The 22,274-nt window shown below is 34.2% G+C and overlaps 2 protein-coding genes across 4 annotated transcripts in view; both read left to right on the top strand.

Annotated features, from left to right (window-relative positions):
* chas (chascon) overlaps window positions 1-8,098 on the top strand; it is an 84,902-nt gene extending 76,804 nt beyond the window's left edge. For all 3 annotated transcript variants that reach the window (XM_085193807.1, XM_085193806.1, XM_085193805.1), the window contains exons 11-12: window positions 2,493-3,693; window positions 6,351-8,098. In XM_085193807.1, the coding sequence (XP_085049933.1) occupies window positions 2,493-3,693; window positions 6,351-7,530 (2,381 nt within the window). In that variant the 3' untranslated portion in view covers window positions 7,531-8,098. The remainder of the gene's footprint in view (window positions 1-2,492; window positions 3,694-6,350) is intronic.
* Window positions 8,099-17,166: 9,068 nt separating this feature from the next.
* On the top strand, window positions 17,167-21,380 carry LOC146533884 (UDP-glycosyltransferase UGT5-like). Its single transcript, XM_085194890.1, has 5 exons — window positions 17,167-17,365; window positions 17,654-17,891; window positions 18,603-19,201; window positions 19,767-19,989; window positions 20,579-21,380. The coding sequence occupies exons 1-5, from the start codon at window positions 17,351-17,353 to the stop codon at window positions 21,085-21,087; spliced, it is 1,584 nt and encodes a 527-aa protein (XP_085051016.1). The 5' UTR covers window positions 17,167-17,350; the 3' UTR covers window positions 21,088-21,380.
* The last annotated feature ends 894 nt before the right edge of the window (window positions 21,381-22,274 follow it).

Here is a 22,274-nt window from a genome sequence, read left to right as displayed (position 1 = left end):
TTATGTAAGTGCCTTAACTATGTTCTGTAGTAATAAATAGAGTAATTACTTTATTACCTTAAAATTCCTACATTTTTACAGAAAAAGCTTAATTCATCCAAATGTAACAGATCTTAACTTGAACAATGAAAATTGAAATAAGATGTATTTTCTAACTTCTTTTATATTATTTCGATGACTATAAAATGATTATTAGGCGGAGGCTAGTTTTAGTGGGGGTTTGATTCCCAATCGAGGAAATTAAATATTTAATATAGAAATTTTCTTCGCTTTAGTAAAAAGGCAAAGGGCGGCGTTAATCTTCCTCCAGAATTCGGCAGAAAGTGGGGAATGGTAGTGTCTCAATGAGAATGGAGTATCTTAACACTAGTTTCCCAGGTTCCCTCTGCCTAGCCTGCTACGTGCTGGACCCAATAATGAAATATATATGAATAGTTTATAAATATATATTATAAAGCATAAAATAGCGCTGTTTAATCATTCCAATGGGCCTTTGCCTTGAAAGTGGTCAAATTGGGCCGCGTCCATCAGACACCGTATACAGACAATCGTTGAGCCTACGCGGGTCGCGGGTGAGGTCGCTGAGACGCAATTAGAGAACAGCGGCAGTACGTACCTGTCTTTATTGTTTAGTGTACGCTAACGGAAAAGGTGAGCTTTAATAGAATATAACTACTCCATTTCTCATTTGGTAGAGAAAATTTTAAATTTACGTGTTTATATTTTAATATTTTGTTGTCAAATTTAGTGTATTTGTTTTGTTTTTTTGTCCTTTTTCTTTTAAGCTGTGTCCCGTGTATATAGTAACGGATAAAAAAAAATCCTGAGTGGGAATCGAATCTACTACTGTCACGTTAACAGGCACAGCTAGTGCCATTGCGCCAGTTGTTGAATAGTGAAGATTGTAGTCATTCGATATATCGCTATAGTGCATTTACAGTGATGATTCATCCCAGGAATATATTTTAAATACATGCAAACATTGGAGTGTAATATGAATCCACCAGAGACACGTGGAGCCAGCCACGTGCTAAGTGCGTCCAGACGGCGTAATTTTTTTACATAAAATAATTAAAAGCCAAGTTTTTCATGACCTTTTATAGTATCGAATATACGAAAATTGAAATACTCGTTTATATATTAAAACATATTAAAATATATATATGCTTCTATTAAAGCTGTACATCATTTAGTTAATACAAAGGTCTGTGACGAATTTAAATTAATTTTATATAATTTTTATGGAATTTAATTTGCCGCTTATTTCGTTAGTACCCGGACGTTGGTTTCTTTTCTAGTTCTACTACGACGATAATTAATAAATATGGTTGTCTATAATTTTTTTTAAGTGAAAAAATAAAAGAAAAAAAAACAGGCTTAGTATTTGTACATAAGCATCCTTGAGCCAGAACTTGCAAACTATCTTAAATCTACTAACGACGGAAATAAAAACGATTAAATAAATATACGCGACGTTTTAATATTTAAATGGGTTATAATCTTAAATAAAAAAAATCAAGTAAATGTGGAGGACAGAGAGTCTCAACACTAGGGTTCCTCTGCTTGATTTATATATTGAATGATTGATATTGTTATGGTGTAAGATGGTCGATTTTTATCTATAATTAAGTTTTGTAACTCTTAAAGTTGTTAACATTAATACAAACTATTGCAAAAGATGGTTGTGTGGGAAGTTTAATTTCTTAGTTTAAAATCAAAGATATGGCGTTAAAGCGCTTAATGAATTAAATATTATAAAAAAAATATAACTTTACTTAGGTTGTCTAAAAATTATTAGATTGGTACCTAATCTATATAAAAGGTGAAGTTCATTATTATCTACATTTACCAGTTACATTTTGCTGTTTTTTGCAATGTACCAATTTGTTTATCTCCTTTAGAAATAAATAATATTTATTTTTGCATAATATTTTCAAATAATGTTTAAATAGTTCATCAAATATTAACGCGGTATTATTTGGTTGCAAATATTATTATATATACATAGGTAGTTTTTAAAAAACAAATTCTATTGGTATACAAAAAAGAAAAAAAATGTTTTCATATAGTGTTAGTTAACTTTTTTGAAGAACGATGTGAAATTTTAATGATGCTTAAATACAAAATTTTACTAAGCATTTATATTTTTCTGTTTGTCATAATATAGTTTATTTTTTTTCTACCATCAATACATATTAATGAGAACTATCATTAATAACATTACATTTATCTTAACCAAGTGATCCACAAATAAATACAGCATAATTATGATTTACGGCACTACTGTCGTAGCAGTTAAGTAAAATGTCTCGTGTGTTTGCATCTCGCATTGACCTTCAGTAGTTTGGCAAACTTATTGACTTAATATTACGACAGCCCGTGTGAGGATGCGAGGCGCGGCCCAACCAGCAAGGCAGCAACCATCATTCCGCCGTAAAGCACGGCGCGCGCGCACGTTTATTTTGTATATTTACGTGTTATCTTTTTTTCAGATCACGAAAAAGATTACGCGAAACGACCCACCAACTTTGACATTGAAGAGGAAACACGTAAAAAAGAAACGTCTAAGTGGTTAGAAAGTCACTTCGGCAGCGACTCCCGTTCTTCCCACGACTCTATTGCTGAGGAAATCGAAAGGCCACCCGCTGGATATTATGTGAAAAATAAACCGGAAGACGAAGGCTACTACGGGAAAACAAATTCTTCTATACCGCCACCGGTGTACGGAGATCGAGTTCTACGGAAAACTAAATCGTCCACACCATCTGACGAACGTCCAGTAGTATCAGGAAACAGAACTGGTGGATATTTTAAGGGAGTGGCTGATTGGTCACAACGGCGTGCCAGTAAGCCGAGGATGCCAGAGCCACGGAGCTCCTCCCCGTCCCCACCGGCGGTGCGCTCACCATATGCTAGCAACGACCGCTTAAACGATTCCACTAGGCATGTTTATAATAAACGCGAATCACCTCAAGGAAGATCGTCACCGATCGGGCGTCGCCATCCGCCTTCACGCGATGACTCCGCCTACGTATCGTCATCGACCATGCACAGTCCGCCACGTGGGTCTCCGTTCCGGCCACTAGAAACAGACCGCTCATTCCGGGAACCATCAATTGAGGATGACTATCGCCCACCTGTAGCTCCAGAAAGAAAGCGTCATTCGAAACAAAGAATTTCTGAGGAACACCGTTACGACAGTGGTTATAGAAGTTCATCACGAAATGATAATTCAGGCCGTTCCAGGGATAGCCGCGAAGAGGGCGCAACGGAACCACCTCCTGACTACTCCCCGCCTAGAGACCGTCGAGGCAGCTCTGACAGAGACAGAACCCCACCTCGTCGACGCGATAGAGACGAACGAAAACAAAACCAAAAGACACGTTTTGCTGAGGGTCCACCGCGTAAATCTGTAGGTTCGACAATAGGGAACTCTATTAGGAAGTTGGTTGGGAAAATCCGTTCAGCATCAGCTGAGCGTCGAACTCGTTGGCGTAACTCCCGTACGCCGTCGCCGGAGCACACGCGTACGTACAAGCAGTACGGAGGGGATCTAGCGCCCCCCGTCGCGCCCCCGCACCGGTACTACCTCGGCGAGGACCCCTTCGCGCCCAGCATCTACGGCCGAGAGCACAAGTACGAGGGCAGTGCGAGACGAGCCGCGGCTACAGACAGCCGTGACCACCGAGATAGGTGAGATATGTACCTATTCGATAATAATAACACTTATATTACAGTAGTTTAATATATAAAACAAATTAACATTTTAAATTAAGATATACCTACTCTAAGAATAATTGAATTATCCACAAAAGTGGTTATTTCTTATAAATCTAATATATACATAACTTATTTACGTTATACAATAAAAATAAACGAAACAAATTAAACGCTACTATAAATTATAATTTTTGACTAAAAGCGTTAACAAGCATTAAAATTTTATTAACAATGCCCACCTGTTATTATGTGAACCTTAAATAGAATCTTGTCCTACGAGAGATCCATGCCACCACCTACACTCGAGATGCCATGCATAAAATTTAATTATTACTTCTTGTTTTGATGTTATCATATAATTATGGGGCAAAATATGTATGGTTTTTTAATAGTTTTTATATTTTTTTAAATCTTGAAGTCTATATAGATCTTTTTGTCTCATATAACAAGCATGTCTCGTACGCAATTACAGCTATTAGCTCTGACATCTAAACTAATAATAATTTGCTATTGCAAAATGTCGAGGCCAGTTGTGGCGTAGTGGCACGAGCGTGAGAATGTAAACGCTACAGGTTTTGGGTTCGATTCCCATTCGAGGAAATGAAATGTTTATTGTTTTCTTTTCTTCGCTCTGCTGTCAATGCAGAGCGAGGTGTTGAATTCCGCAACTCAACAGGCAATGCCTCAAGAATTCGGTGCAAAATAGGGGCGGCCTGTCTTAACCCTAGGCTATCTCGGCCTACCCTGCTAAAAAAAATATGTATATAAAATAAACATACCAGTAAAAATGAAGTTACTTCAAAGGCGGAAATAAAAAGGTACATAAATATAGTAGTTACAAGAATTTTTCCTTGCGGTCGCGCTGCTTTTGTCGTATCTATTACAATTTATAATTAACAGAGCGACGCAGTTGTTAAGAATTGTTAATACAAAGTAATTTATTAGAGACGAGAATATATAAGAAAAATGAATGAAAAAAATAAAATAGTACAATTTGAATCATAAATGAAACAATTAATTTCTAAAATTAATTAATTATTTAAAATATTAAATAACATAGCTTAAGTACAGATTATGAAGAACTACTCAGTTTCTATTTATTCTGAATAGAAATAGCGAAAAGCGATATCTTTTGTTATGGAGAATACTTTATGTAAATATAGAATAACTATGTATATTTTGTACACTCGTAATATGCTTATTTTGAAACTGGCGACCAAGTCGCATACTAATTTGTCTGTTTTTATCCGTGTTCTAAAATCGTTTAAGGAAATTGAAATTTAAACGCCATTCCTTCGGACCAAACTTATGGAGAGAAAGCTATAGTTTTTATTGAATAGTATTGGCTAATTTGTAATAGTTTTGTTTTTAAATAACATTTAGATACGATTGCATAATTCTACTTATTTATTTACTTTAGTTACGTTTAGTAAGGACAATATCAATTTATCGTCTACATAGAGATATTTTATATGTATGTTCAACAGATAGTTATTACTCAAAGCTGTATTTTATCTACACAAAGGAAGATGCACACGTTTTTAAAATAAAAAAAAATGTATGAACGGTTGTACTACGACAATCTCATTATGAAATAATACTTAAAATTTAAATCTTTCTAGTAAACCGATGATATATTGTAGTTTTAAATTTTATTGTACCTAACGCTTCATCCGCATAATAATGCGGATAAGAAATATCTTATAGACAGAGAGTAATAAGTTTTTACTTATATTATATTAGCGTTTAGTTTTCATTGTTTATTTTAGAAATGACTCTGATATTTATTGCAATATAAAATCAAAGTCAAAGTCAACTTTACTTTTAGTTTTATCTTTACTTTGACAGATCTGGAACTAAGTTTTTAGTATAAAGCTTTCAGGAGTGCCTTTTGAAATATTTATCACTATAAATATAAAATTAAATGTCCTTTATAATCCATCAATAGTGAATTGCAATCAATAAGGTGAAGCAGAGACGTTCCGGCATATTTTGCCATTCAATTACGCAGTCGTCCATGCCTTTACCTAAAATGGACAAAAGCGGTTCTTGACAAAACAGCCCTTATTTAGCCTAGAAACGTTGACTCAGTCGCGTTCGTTTCAAACAGTCATTTCACGTAAACTATTACTATTGGTTGGTAATAATAAAAATAATGACTCATTGCGAGAGAATTCTTCAAACAGGTGTAGTAGGTGTCATATGATGTAAATTAGTTCACTTGACGTCGCTCATTGTAATTATATTGTTTCCTGGTTTACATTTACAAGTAAAAAATGTCATTAGTTTTATTCTGGTATCTTTGTATGTATGAATTTAAAAATTACAGCAGAATATTCGAGTATAATGGCCGTCTTGACTGTAGTTTTTGCTATCGGTAATGTATGTACATGTCACGATAAGTATCATGTATGCATAGCTAGAGAGGCTAAATTGCCAGTGTTTTGATACGAGTAAACAAAGCGAGCTAACAGTGTGGGTAGAATCCCCATTGAGTCCAATTACGTTTTAAAATATAAGATTACATGTTTTTATGATACAACATAGACAATAAATTTACGTGGGCAGGCGTGTCGTTTGATCACGATGTTTAAAGAAATTTTAACAAATGATTTTTTGTCACATTCCAGGGGCCAGTACACCAGTACACTAGGCAGATACAGCCACTCGACGAGTCGGCTAAATCCGAACAGTGAAGCTGAAGAAGATTATACACGGAGTGCTCAAACACTACCGCGCAAGCTCCACGAGCGTAAAGAGAAAGCGGAGAAGCCTAGCTCAAATAAATACTGGCAAAGGCTCACTTCCAACAAACGTTCTACAAGTGCCATTAATATTCCTAACAACGTATCGTCAAACACAGAAGGAAAAGTAAACGGGCACCCGCCGGGCCCAGCGAAGCCGGCGCGGACCTACAAAGGTCTGAACAGAAGCAAAAGTTTTGCTATGGGCGCACCCGAACAAACTCACCCAAGGTACGTCTCAGGAATGAACAGAAACTACTCCACTATGTACAAATCAAATCCTCATTTGAGTCGGCTCGACGAGACGCCAGAACAACTGAAAAGCCCAGGCATTGTGTCGATAATAAATAGGAGCCAGCGCGATCTAGCCGATGCGGTTTCTCGGGAAACCGAACGCAGACGTGACGGATTATTCGGTGCTCGATACGGTAAGACGATAACTAATGGCCACACGAACGGTTACAATAAATCGTTCGATGAAACTGATAAAAAGAAAATATTCCTCAAGGGTCTCCGTGAGAGAGCTCCCGAACTGTATCAAACTTTGCACGACGATGAATCCGACGGCAGCAGATTATCTTCGCGATACGGCACCCCGTCGCCTCATTACAAGGAGCGGATATCGGAGGAGCGCAAAATACCATTGTACAAAACAGAATCACTGAACAGGGAAACGAGTCCTTTTGTGTCGCGTTTGGAAACTCGATTAAAATCGCCAGTCAACCGGCGGGAGAGTAATAGCAGCGATAATTACTCGGAAACTTATCGATACACGACGCGGTCAGGTGACCCGGGACGGCCCAGCGTGACTGACACCGTGGAGACCGTCAGTAAAAAGATAATACCGTCTAGAGACGGCCGATCGAAGGAAATAATAGAGTCGAGGGAAGTGAACTCAGTGACTAAGAGCCGAGGTTATAAGGAACCTGTCACTAGTGTTAAGTACTACGATAACGGCATTCGTAACGCCAACGGGTATGAGTCTAGGAATGGAAATGGAATTCCACTCTACACAGAACGGAGGAGGAGTAATTATAAGATTTCTGAGAAAGCTAGAGATTATTGAGTACCATGAAAGTTTTAGAAAGGTTTTTATAGGAAGAGGTGTATATGTGTAACGAAGATAACATAATAAAAAGTCAGTAACACACGGAAAAATAATAACTAATTTTAATTGTTAATTATGATATTATTGTCATCGGCTGTTATAATGATTTGAATAAGCAATTAAATCATCTAAATAACTCTTCCTATGGCCAGATCTGAAAGTAATATTGCCATATTTCACATTACACGCTAGAGTTTTCAGACTGAATTCTCATTATTTTATGGACTTTATTCACCATATATAATATGTTAGTACGAGAAGTCGTTATTCATTAACTGCATTCGTTAACGTTCCATTGTTAATTTAATGCTAGTTGCTTCATGGAGAAAGTCACAGAGCTTTACTAATTTTACTATAATATAAGTCATCTAATTCCGTCCAAGAAATAAAACGAATATATTATAATATTAGGATACAATAATGATTTGTGAATAAAATATTTTTGATAATCTGATTTTAAATCATTAGTTTTGTATAAGAATTTTAATAAATGTATTCATTGAATAAATATTGTGTTGTAGCACTATTTTCTTGTTTTATTTTAATACGGATTTAACACGATTTGGATGGGTAGCTTCACGCTTTTTTCCCGCTTAGCAGGATAGGGTTTCCCGATTTACCCACGTTTGCGTGTTCAGTAGCGGAACTCAACACCGCTTTGTCTATTGGAGCGGGTATATGAATTCTACTATAACTTCAAAGTTTTTTTCTCTTTCACGTAAAAGCTACAGAACGCATTTAGATTATTTAGAACGCACATTGCCTACAATTTATGTAAAGATTAAACAAAAAATATATCTAACAGGCTACTTCTCTAGTAATTCAAAAATATTAAATAATAGTTCCCCTGAGTGGAGATCGAACCTACAACCACCCCGCTTACACTATGACGCCGCCTCAATGTATCATGACGGCCTCGGACTTAACCTTGTGGAAAAATGGCATCCAAAAAGTAAACTCTAAAACTGTGTTAGTGAAGAAATCATGAGAAATAAAATGAAAGAAAAGAAATATAACATAAGAATTATATGTAATTTTATAATCGTTTCATTGTTTGAACTATGACTATATATAAGCAAATATAATTATTAATTGTTTACTTAGGTGTTTGGGTGAACATTTTTAAAGTATGTGTATTAAATGATGAAATGTGGATAACGAGAAAACTAAGAAAATTAAAGGATCAAAAATTTGTATGAAAACCATCCCTCTTATCCATAAAAAATTTTACAGAGAAACGGAGAGTATTTTTTAAAAAGAACTTTTAATAACAACTTCCTAAAATAGCTTTAGATTTTTTTATATTTTTTTAACCTTCACGTTGTATCACACATAGCAAGGTAGGTAGATTCAAGGTAGGTACACTTCATTGCCACGTTCTTTGAAGCATTGCGTGTTGAGTGGCAGATCTCAACGCCGTTTTTTCTCTCTTGCCTTAATTTTAATTTCATTCCCCCGGGCTGGAATCGAACTCACAACCAAGCGTTTAAAGTCAGTTATTATTAATTTGGTTTCGTAAATATTAGCTAAAGCAAAGACATTTCTTTAAATACCTTTTTTTAGACATCCCTCTAGTTTTGAGAAGTCAAACTAAAACCATACTAGAGCGATGGAGTATTTTCAATATTACCTATTAAGATGGCGTTGATGAATGTTTTAAGACTAAAATATATTTTTTAACAGGTCAGTGTATACTATATAGTCGATGGTCCCTAGCTAAAGTATCGAAAGCGAAAATTCTCAATATTTAATCGGTCTACTCCAACAAAGAAAAGTACAAAGTAATATTTTTTCAAAATTTCAAAAATAGTACAAGTTTTACATAACAATAAAACTTGTATTATTGTGGAGAGACGATGCACAGCATCTGTGAGAGAGGGCGCTGTATACTTCCCTTTGATTATCCAATGATTTTCACTTCCGGTTGCTGTCTTCGACCAATCAGCGATCGCCGGAAGTCACGTGGTCTCAGGTGGTAGGGCGCCGGAACGTATAATAGGCGACACTACGCTTCTTACCTCATAGCAGATTCTCACCAGGAGCCTTAAAATGATGCTGTGCATCGTCTCTCCACAATAATACAAGTTTTATTGTTATGTAAAACTTGTACTATTATTTGGGATGTGACGATGCACAGCATCTGTGAGAGACGTGTTTATAACTCCTGGTGACCACGCACGACGCTATGTGATCTAAATCAGAATGATTGTATAAACTGATTCTGATACATTCAGATAAATTGATCTGTAAAACCACAAAAAACATGAGTAACATTGTTTTATTTATAAGCAAATTGTTAATTGCTTAATTTTTTAATTCAATTAATAATCGCTCTGCCGGAAGCTGAGCCAAAATAATCTAACTTCAATTATTAGATTTACTTATAATTTGCATACAAACAAATTTTAAAAGATGATCCGCAACTCGCTGATAAGCATGAGTAGGAAAGGAAGCTCGCATAACCGTCTAAATAATAAAGCTAGACGTGCTCACTTCTTTTGATAATAATTTAATAACCTGTTTATATAAGTATTCATTATTATTCATGAAGCCCTTGCGTAGCCTCACCTCTAAGTTACACAACAAAATTGTTACCTTTTGTAGCCTGTTTCCGGTGGTCTAGCTAGTTTCTTAATGTAGAACTTAGAAAAACATTTTTCTTAGGATGACACCACCGTCTCTAGAGCGTAATTTTCGACAGGTCACCTGTTTCACCAAAATATTTCTAAACGAGATATGATGTTATAAGTACGAGCAGGATCGAAATGACAATGAAAATGTCGTCCGATCTATTGGAAACCATCTCCGGCTCAGACAGCGGGTCGTAGATAGAACCGGCAACCAACTCCATACTTCCTTTTTTAACAACTATAATAAATTTATAGTAAGTAGACGCGTTCTAGAGTGGACACCACGCCTTGGCAAGCGTAATTAAAGACCGTCTTCCCGCTAGATGGGGTGACGATGTCCGCAAGGTGGCGGCAACGGCCGGATGCAGAGAGCCGAAGATAGAGCCCAGCGGCGCGCCATTGGAGAGGCCCACGTCCAGCAGTGGACGAGGACAGGCTGATGATGATGATGATGAAGTAGTTAGTCAAGTTAATTTTTACCTTGTAATTGATGCCATTAGTACAACATATTTATAACACTAGAGTATTTAATAGAATGCTCTATAAAATATTATGTACTTAGCCCAATAATATATTCTTATACTGGTCAAACCTTTGAACGCATTTGTAAAATTTAAGACTTGATTTCATTATCACATACTTTGAGTATTACAACTTCACAACAGCATCAGTGAATGCTTACCCGATCCACAACCAGACCGACAATTCATGATATGAATGTCCTATCTGCTACTTAGGTACGGTTTTGAAGCAAACTGTACTTGATATACGATGCGTTAGAAAATGTGAGTTTATGAGCTCATTAGTTTTTCAACAAAATTCAGGCCGACTAATGATTATATCATTCTTCGAAGTGTAATAAAGTTATAAGTAATTGATACTACTATACATTCACATATAAAGGTATCAATTTTATAATATTTCAATTATCGCTTCTTAGCTGTATTTTAGAACTACAATAGTTCACTCTGAAATTCGCTTTTAGGAGCAACTTCACAGTGTCAAAATATACGATTTAAATACAGATGCACTCAATTTAAACGTCCGACTTCCCCGGACTTAATGATGTCGTAGACATCCAACATGCTCTCCGCCATATTGGAGTTGTGACTACGTGTATACCTCGCTAGCCAGGTTCAGTTTATGCAAAATTCATGGCAATATGCGGCGGAATATCTACGTTACGCACGTGGATATCGTCAAGGTATATATGTAACTACCTTTACACAGCCCTCATGTCCCATGAAGACGATTATTTTCATTAGCTTTCCTCAGCTTTGGAACCAAAGTTACAAAAAACGAATGCAACTTCTTGATAGTCTTTTTGCAATATTATTGTGTATCATACTTTGTCGTATCCAACAACTTAGTAATAAAAGGTTGTCGTCTGTAATTCTCGCATTTCATATTCTGTCATATCTAACAACTTCAGTAATAAGCCGCTCAACTGGCGGCTTTAATTTGGTCTTGATTTGCCTTCTGAATTATTTAGCTGCCTTCTTTTCCTCCTTCTCCTGCTTCTTACTCTTGCTAGATGCAAATTTTACTTCTTTTTCCAAATACTAACATCAGTAGCCGTCGCATTTTCTAGCTGGATTCTTTTCTTCTAGATGGATTATAGATTTCTCCCACTACATCAGCTTCAATTCTGATGGCTACTCGAATGCACCACAGGGATGTACGGTATCTATTATATAGTACGTCAGCTATAAAATACTTTTGCCGCGGCACTCGCGGGGATGTGCACTCACTTGCACGAGGGTAATGCCAAATTAGCCCAAAGAAACTTTTGGCGACTTTTTATAATACTTGAACCCGCTATTTTAGTTTTTTAATTTAGTTTTGACACATTGCTTCTTTTTATCCATTACTCAACCATCCATATCCTATTGGTTTGCTTTATCAGTTGTAGAACGTGAGTCGAACTATTTTCTATCCTTGCTTTCTCGAACCGCTTGAAAATTCTTATTGGATAAAGCCAGAGACGATATGGAGAATGCTCATTATTAAGTCGAAAAGAGTTTTCAGAGCCCCCAAACCATCTACACCCGTTTCCGATATACCCATAGGCAGCCTCCGTATTTCTTAACACCATGTATACAGGAAGATACGGTTACATTTAAATAAAATTATTAACAATCATGCAACACCTTGTACTAAGTTCTGGGCTTGTGTTACCCGTCGGCGGGTTCTCACTCCATACTTCCGATATCCGGTATGCACTGATACTTGACAATTGCTAATGTATAATTAAACGTGCTAGAGTTTCATACTCAACGCATGCTTCTCAATTTTTGATGCATGTACGGTTGACGAAGGTCTAACTGCTTCAAATAATCTTGGAAAAGGATTATTGGTGGCATGGAGGTAAATGGCTAGATGCATTCCCGCGATTAAACCGGGAAGGGCCTACGGAGCCCAAACCATCAGCCACTGCCTCCGATACGCTCAGAGGCAGCCTCCTTATAACTGCCCCCCTCCCGTACAATTGAGAGCATTAAAATAGTACCGAGCTTTTTTAAATTCTAATGTACGGATAAATGCACTTTAAATAGTTGGACATACCTTATGTCAAGTAATAGCCCGAGTCCCTCTTAAGGCAACTAAGATAAGGCGACTGGCTAGAACTTTTGCCGAAGAGGCCATACAGAAGATCCCGTGATTGCTAAATACTATGGAGCCCATTGCTAAATGTTATGACGTTCACAGCGATGGCAGTAACCATGAATAAGCAGCAAATCCACAATTCTTTTATCCTCACTCCTCCAGGATTGAGAAAATGAACCTCCGATATTCCGTGTTTGAAACACTTTTCCTGCCAGGAGGCTTTGAAATTGTCTTCGAATCCTTGTGTCTAATTCTTCCGAGTATTCGCCTGCAATTGTCAAAAGAAGCCAAAAGAAACTCCCACGCAGATTTATCCATTGTTATTCGTTAACTCGCTTAGGATACGCTCCCAGCGATAACATTTCAACAACGTTAGTAGTTATCCTATTACAAAATAATAAAAAAGATTTATCTAAAAATAGACAGACTTATATATGTCGCAGAATAAGGTGGTTGGGACCGGAGCTTGTTCCGATCCCATTTCTGATTGTCATCGATCGGTGTCACGTCAGAGTGACAGGCAACGCCATCTGGTTTTGACAACTGGCAACTATTAAATAATCCGCTTCCCTGATATATATTAGGAGAACAGAATTTTTTATATATTTGATAACTCGCTCAGGATACGCTCCTAACGAATTTATCGTATTTAAACGAAGGTAGTATATTAATGGATAATACAACTAAGTAAACTCGGTGAAAACCGATTTATTTAGTAAACTCCGTTTACATCGCATGACATTATGCCGAGAGCGTTAAACAAGCGATGAGTCCTCTTGCTTTTTGCAATGCCCGTTAGTTGAATAAAATTGGGCCATAACTGCTGAAAATCTGAGACATATACCTAAACTTATTGTAGGTTATAACACAGCCGTGTTCGGTAAGCTCAGAATCCACTACAGTATTGGTATATATAATACCAAGCAATAGAACAGTATTACATGCATGTAGATACTTGTTACACAAGAGATTCAAATGACTCACCCGTTGTCCAGTTTGTTACCTTTGAATTTCACAAAAGCAAATTCTCTTGATGAGGATGAACATCTTTGCTGGAGTCCTTTCCAGGAGTAGGCCCGATATAGAAATCCGGTTCACGATGTGAAGAAATTCCACCTCCAACACTACACTTACCACAGCACTTTCACTTTTAAACGATGTTACTCTGATGGGAAATAACGACGCTATGTGGTAAGAAGCGTAGTGTCGCCTATTATACGTTCCGGCGCCCTACCACCTGAGACCACGTGACTTCCGGCGATCGCTGATTGGTCGAAGACAGCAACCGGAAGTGAAAATCATTGGATAATCAAAGGGAAGTATACAGCGCCCTCTCTCACAGATGCTGTGCATCGTCACATCCCAAATAATATCATTACTTAAGCGTTTTTTAAGCGTGTATGTTATCGAAAACTATTCTTTTTAGTATTTCGAAACAGCAATAAATTAAATTTTTAATAATTTTTACTTAATACTTTAATTCTACATATTTCATTTAATTCAATATATTTCAATTTTTCAATAAATACTTTGCCTAGGGACCGTCGAAATGTTCTAATAAGAATAAATTAAAACTATTATTATTAATTAAGCTATAAATTAATAATATTCAATAACAATTTTCAAACATTTTAGAAGTGGCAAGTTTTATATGGATATTGATTAAATATTTTCAGAAATCATCATAAATTGACTTACATACAATCTAGTTAGAGTTCTAAACATAGAAACTCTTTTTTCTACCTGACTCCGAGACGCAAAGGAGGATAATATTGTTATCATCAAATTAATACTTATATTACATTTTATATTATACTTAATACTTCCTCACTTCTTTTTCCTTGAAAATTTTAAAAATAAAATATTAAGAAGTTTTTTGTTGTTCATTTAATTGTGGGTCCTTTTTAAGAAACTGTGTGAAAAAAAATTCAAAGACTTCCAACTCAACGTTATCAAAAGATACGAGCATTAATGCATAGTTTTTGCTGCATTTTGTATGCAAATTTGCCGTGTAATCTGTGTATAGAGTATCTGTCTGGTCTGTGGACCAACAATTATGAAATTTAGTACAAAGTTCAATTTTCACTTTAAGTTGTAAGTTTTCACTAACAATATACATAAAGGAGAAAATTCTACAAGAGCTTTAAGGTAGCTATAATAATATATATAATAATAGCTATAATTTTTTTTTATAAGCAACATTTATAAGTATGTCATAAAAAAAATTATATAAACTTATATATGTAGTTAAATTCATGCAAAATGTGAACACTTTTAAATTTGTTAATATATGTTATACGTCCCGTTGATCAAAAACCCTAAAATTGGTACGGAACCCTCATATGCGAGTCCGACTCGCATTTCTCCGGGTTTTCTTATTTAATATGAAAATAGGAAGTATTTAATTCTTAATAATAAATATATTTATAATAATTTTCTTTTTATAATTTTTTTTTTAAAAATGTAAAATTGATTCACTAATTTAATAAAAGTAAATTCTGTAATATATATTTTTTCAATTAGATAGTCCTTCAACAAATGTACCTACGATCGAACAATAAAAAAGTATGTAGCAGTGGCGTAGCTAGGGTATTTGCTGCCCGGTGCGGCTTAGGGGATTTGATGCCCTTTCAAATGGTCTAAGGTCTAAAAAAAAAAACAAAGTGACCGTCGACTTTGATGCCCGGTGCGGCTTAGGGGACTTGATGCCCTTTAAAATGGTCTAAGGTCTAAAAAAACAAAGTGATCGTCGACTTTGATGCCCCTTTCCTTTTGATGCCCGTTGCGACCGCACCGCTCGCACCCCCCTAGCTATGCCACTGGTATGTAGTTCCTGAGATAAGCGCGCTCAAGAAAACAAACTTTTTACCTTTATAATACTGTGGCACAGATTGTGTTAAATCTTGTTTAAGTAGAAACACTTAATATTTTATTTTTTATACGAATGTACTTTTTAATCGTGTTATTAGACTCTCATACTTGTTTAGCTGACATCAAAATAATGTAATAACATATAATTAGAGATGCTATTTTAGTTTTACGATGACTTGCAATCTGTGAAGTTACTAGTTATATACCTAACTATCAAAGATCTGCAAAAAATTAGTTCCGTCGATTTTATAAAAAAAAACATGTTTGTAATATTCTACGCATTACCCTTACACTATTTTTTTTATTGATAGCCTTTACTCATTGTCAATATATGAAATAAAGGTTAATTTATTTATTTTATTTTTAAGAGTTAGAGTTCCGCAATGAATGGATCAGAGGAGAATAGCAGTGTATGTACGTCGTACTTAAAAACGAGTGAAAGGCATAGGGTAGAGTGTGGCGAGCACATGAGCCAGTTTGGTGTGAAAAAAAATCCGTACAAGCGCAATTCGGGTTCACTCGCTGAGGGTTCCGTACAAATATTCCGTAGAATATGATTGATACCTTTCATATGATACTTCACTTGAATTCGCGGTTTTAATAACAAATTTTGCCTCTCTTTTAAAGATATTATTTTTTTGGATTTAATTACATATGTAAAGTTTTCAGATTTCTTCTTGATCTTACTACTGATTGATACTTACAACTTGTAGATGCTAGCTGTCAAATTTCAAAATTCTAAGTCAGCCGGAAGTACTCTATTAATTTTGATTTCGATTATAAAGGAACTATTATAGTACGGAAATATGCATTTTTGTGATATAAGTGTCCAAATATTTTTTTTAAGTAAATGTAGAAATACATTTTTTTCCGAAAAATCATGGGGCCATAGATTTGAGTATATGGTTTGAATTTATCTCCAAGCATTCCTTGAGATAAAGGCTCTTGATAGACAGACGGACAACAATGTGATCTTATATAGGTTCCTTTTTAAAAAGTACGGAACCTTAAAAATCTCGACAATGTAATAAAGTCACCAGGTAAGTTTGAGGCCGAATATTGATTTCGACGTTATTTTTATAATTTTAAAGGTGCGTTGCTTTTAAGCAACGTAAAACACTACTCTAAAGATTTTATATTTGTAGTTACCAAAATTATAGCTTTTAGATAAAGCGGCGGCTTGTAGAGCTTTTGTTTGAATATTGTCAAATGTTGGCAACAGAACGTCATATTAATTTGTAGATTTAAGCAGATATTGTAAAAGTAGTTGAAAACAAATATTTGTTTTTAACTTGTATTAAGTCAGATCAAATATCCTCGCACAAATCAAACTAGGCCGTTGTGCAAGATGTATGTGCACACAGTGTCCTAGTCTGTTATTAAGTTAATCATTATAATTATTACAAAAAAAAAACTTAAAATGAGTTAACATAGGTAATTTTTAAAGTAAATTTTTTTGTTAGCTTAGCATAAAATAAAATAATTTAGTACTAGAGAGCACAAAAAAGTTGTTAACTGCTAGAGCTATTATGTATCGTTGATTGAGAATAAACCTTATAATGATTGCATATTTGCAAAGAAGTGGTTGTGTTTTACATGTGAAAAAATTACATGAAAATTTTAAATAATTTATAATAAATACCATAAAAAAATAATTGTTGGGTAACTAAATGTCAGTGAAAATGGTAAGTTTTTTACGCATAATTTGTCAATAAAAAATAAATATTATAATAAAAAATTAAATATTAATTAATTAAAATTATATTAACTATGATATAGATATTTTAATTAATTATAGTTAAATATATAAATTTTGCTATAGTTAAAGTAGTTTGTTCTATAATTTTTATGTACAAATATACTTTATGATTAAAAGAAAAGAATATAAATGAGAAATAAATAATTCGAATAAACATAAATAATATAATTAGTTTATTTCTAATAAATAATTATAATTCATATTAATTTTATAGATGGATTATAAGTTGCTGTCTATGATACTAGTAATTATTAATTACGTCGGATGTGCTAATATTCTCTATGTCATACCATTTTCTTCTCCGTCTCACTACATATTTTTTCGACCTATCGGCCTAGAACTTGCCCGGAGGGGGCACAATGTTACCGTTATCACCTCACTGAAAGAAAAACACCCACCATCCAACTATCGTCAAATTATGGTTGATGATAAAAAGATTTGGGATATAATAGGTAGGTTAACAATTATATAAAAAATCTTTCTTTAAAAAACTTAAATATAAACTTACCTTGAAAGGAAATAACTGGAACTCTTCTGGGATCATTTTGTTGCCTCTCTGTCCTTCTGTTAAGACCTTATCTTGAGATCACGTGGAGGTATCATTCTGAAATTAATACCAAATATTCAGGTCAATGGCTCAAATGGAGCATAGTAAAAATCAAACTTCTAAGATAACGCAAGCAAAAGATACAAGCATTTATGCATCGTTTTTTATGAATTCACCGCGCAGTTATAAAATTTGGCACGAAGTGAAAAATTACAATATTTTTATTGAATTTTAAAATATATAGAATAAAATGTGAAAGCTGAATATTTATAGGTATTTCATAGAAAAAAATCATGACAAGCTCATAATATTATATTTTTCGTCATCCTACAATCTTGAAATTGGTACGGAACCCTCGGTGGTTGAGTCTGACTCGGACTTGAGTAATTTTTTTATAATATTAATTTTGCGTAATACTAACTATTACGTCCACTCATTATTTGTTTGTCATTAAATCTTGAATACAATAAGAAGTTGTTTCAAATTTCATCATCTTACTCTCATACTTGTAGTTATTCGGAAAATTAAAATTAAATTTAGTATTTAAGACATAAACAGTAAAAATAATAATAAGCTGGTTTAAGTTTGTTTTATTAATAATACAATATAATTACAGGTGGTAAAAGGCCGAAAGTGTTTAGTATGGTAGATATATCAGCAGAGGAATTCCACCATAAAATACTTTGGGCTGGAGGACTAGCTTTCACTGAGCACACTTTAAATTCTACAGAAGTCAAACATTTTTTAAAAGAAGACAATATGTTTGACTTGGTTATTGTAGAACAATTTTTCTTCGAAGCTTTATACACTCTAGCCCACAAGTACAAGGCACCGTTAGTGTTAATTACTTCATTTGGCACGTGTATGAGGCACAACTTCCTAAATGGTAATCCTCTTCAATTAGCGACAGTGCTCGCTGAATTTTTAGACGTAAAAGACATTCACAGTTTTTGGGGAAGACTAAGAAATCTAAATTTTATGGCATATGAATATTTATGGTGGAGATTTGTTTACTTGAAGCAACAAGAGCAGTTAGTAAAAGAGTACTTGCCGGATTTAGCAGATACAGCACCAACTTTGTACAGTATGCAAGGAAACGTTTCTTTGATGATGATCAATAGCCACTTTAGCTTTGACACTCCAGCTGCCTTGTTACCGAATATCGTTGAAATTGGAGGAGTTCACCTGTCGCGAAATAATACAAGTCTACCTAAGGTATTTTAATATAACTATTCATTTTATATATATATATATATATTATTATATGTAAGACAAATAACATTGCAGCCAGATTGCAAAGGAGATAGTCGAGGGTTCGATCTGTGCGGGATGCAGCGTGAAGCTTATTTGACTGTTTTTTGTTTATTAGTTTTAAAACAATCACCGATGTTTTTGCGTCTTGTAACTTGTTTCTTGAGCAATTTGGTTTTTTACATGGAAATATTTGTTGCTTCTATTTATATCTTAATATGTACATACATGCGCTGCATAAATTATAGATATACCGAATAGTAATGAATAATTAATATAAAAAATAGAAAAGACAGACAAGAAATTCTAAATTTGTTTCATTTATATTCTCAAATTCTCAGGACAGTCTCTTAAGATGGATGTATTTTGTGTTAATAAAATAAGGAAGTAATTGCAACGAATACACACTTTATTATAAAGAAACGTAAATACACACTTTATTATAAAGAAAAATACTAATAACTTAAATTATAAATTTTTAAGAAAAAAAATATTATAATATCTTCATCTTAGTTTCCTCTCGTTCCAGGATTTGCAAAATCTTTTGGACAAATCTGTCAATGGGGTAGTATATATGAGCTTTGGATCTAATGTTAGAAGTTCGGAAATGTCCGCGGAAATGAGGAATGCATTTATAAATGTTTTCAAGAAACTGAAACAGACTGTCCTTTGGAAGTGGGAAGACGACCAATTGGAAGGGAAACCAAGTAATTTAGAGATACGAAAATGGCTTCCTCAAAAAGATATACTTGGTAAGTTTGATATAAACCTACGTACATATATATTTATAGCAGTTGAAATAATTGGAAGGATTGCAAAAAATATTAGAGTTTTGAAGATAGACTGTTTAAGACGTCGGTAGATTTCGAATTACGAATTAGAATTCGTAATTAGTTAGTCTATATTTAGAATTAAAAATATACTTTACGCTACTCTTGACCTTAAGTTTTTATTATTAACGTCTGACTCTAATCATGTGTGTATCTATTTTAATCATAGTACAATTGTAAAAAATGTAACACGTTTATAATTTATTTTAAAGTTTTTAAGTGTTCATATTTTTTGTCTTTACAATTTATTTTAACGATTACAAAAACTTTTAAAATAAGAAAACTAATAATAAAAATTGAAATTTCTGACTCTATGCGTGATGGTTGTGGGTTCAATTTCCACTTGGGGTGATGCATATATTTGAAAAATTCAAAATGACCATATTGCAGCGATAAACTTTTTCATGCCACGCTATACAGTTAAGCAATAAGAAGAGAACGGAATACTGCATCACTCATTTCTCCTTGCCTATCCTACATACTAAAAAAAATATCTTGTTATTATTTTTAGCTCACCCCAACGTCAAAGTATTTATATCTCACGGTGGCTTAATTGGAATGCAAGAAGCTATATTTAATGGAGTACCCCTCATCGGCGTTCCAATATACGCCGATCAATATAACAACCTGTTACTCGCACAAGAAGCTGGTTTTGGTAAAATTCTTCAATATCATGAAATTAATGAAGCTACTCTAGAGAAAACACTTCTGGAAGTTCTCTATAATGAGAGTTATATATTAAAAGCGAGAGAAAGGTCACAATTATTTAAGGATAGACCCATGAGCGCTTTGGACACTGCGATGTTTTGGATAGAATACGTAATTAGAAACAAAGGAGCGGACTATATGAAGAATCCCGCCAGAAACTTGAGTTGGATTTCTTATAACATGCTTGATGTATATATTTTCATTATTTCAATAATTATAAGTATAAGTTTAGTTGTTATAAATATTCTTAAAATTAGTTTAAGGCTTGTTACTGATAGAGTTTATGTAACGTTAGATAAAAAGTGCCTGTAAGACGACACTTAAGCTTATTGCTACCAGCAATTAGGTATTACCGGTCAATTTCCTTCGTGTGTTTTCCATACATCGTGACATTGGCGAAATGAATTGTGCTCAACTGGCACGCTCGAAACGCCATATATCAAGAATTCAATTCAAGTAGGTAAGTACTTCAAGGATAATTGTATTAGAAACTAAAATAGTAATGTTTATGTTAAACATAATAAAATAAAAAAATTAGATAAAAGTTTTCATAAAAGGTCTTTAGTAATACTTAAATAATATTGGATCTACGAGTATTTAATATAAAGGACTATTTACTAAATTGCTTGTTTTATTATTACATAATCATTAATCATTGTTTGTATATTACTTTAAATGATATATCTAAAATTAATGATAGAAAAGGATTTTTTCTTATTGTGATAAGATTATTTAATTATAGAAATACCAATAATAATTATTATATAAGAATTCCAAAGAAATGGGTTTGAATTCTAGCACACCTGCACAACACAACACATGTATAGCGTATGACTGTAAACGTGATGGCTGTGAGTGGGACTTCTCACTTCTTGACTATAAGTTATTCCAGTACTCTACACTGGTAAGATTAAGCGTGGTGTTGAGTTTCACTCTCTTGCGAATTCTAGGTTTTAGGCGGAAAGAGAGAATGGAGAGGAAGTTCCCTCTGCTTTCCCTGCTATATGTGGTAAATAAATGTAGGCTATACTTTTCCTAACAAAGATTATTGCCACTAGCATAATGTATTTAAAATTCCTCAAGTATGGTAAAACAAAAACGTGGATTTGTTTGCGCTACTATAAATTGCAAAATATACAAATAGGAATATCTTAATACTGGGTTTGCTCTAAACTGTTATATATATATTCGGAAAATAATTCCTTTCGTCCGTCCAGATTAAGCAAGTAACGTATATTGATTTTAGCTTTACGCTGTATCCTGCATAGCAGGCTTACCAGAGAGCACCTTGGAACCTAGTGTTAAAACTCTCCGTTCCCATTAATTAAATAATATAATAGTATAGGTATAAATAAAAAAAAATAGTTTTATTACTACACAAGCAATGAGATAGTTTGCGACGTCTCTTAAAACAGTCCACGTATAATTAGACAAACATTTGCTTAGAGCATTGCTGTTTGAACTGACAGAGTTGCATTGTTCCTTAGAGGCACACCTCA

This window comes from Heliconius melpomene, chromosome 12, assembly GCF_056956725.1.
Source record: "Heliconius melpomene rosina isolate 202511_hmr_F chromosome 12, ASM5695672v1, whole genome shotgun sequence".
Lineage (NCBI taxonomy): Eukaryota > Metazoa > Arthropoda > Insecta > Lepidoptera > Nymphalidae > Heliconius > Heliconius melpomene.
The sequence above is the reverse complement of the archived record's forward strand: the minus strand, read 5'-3'. Positions and strand labels throughout refer to the sequence as shown.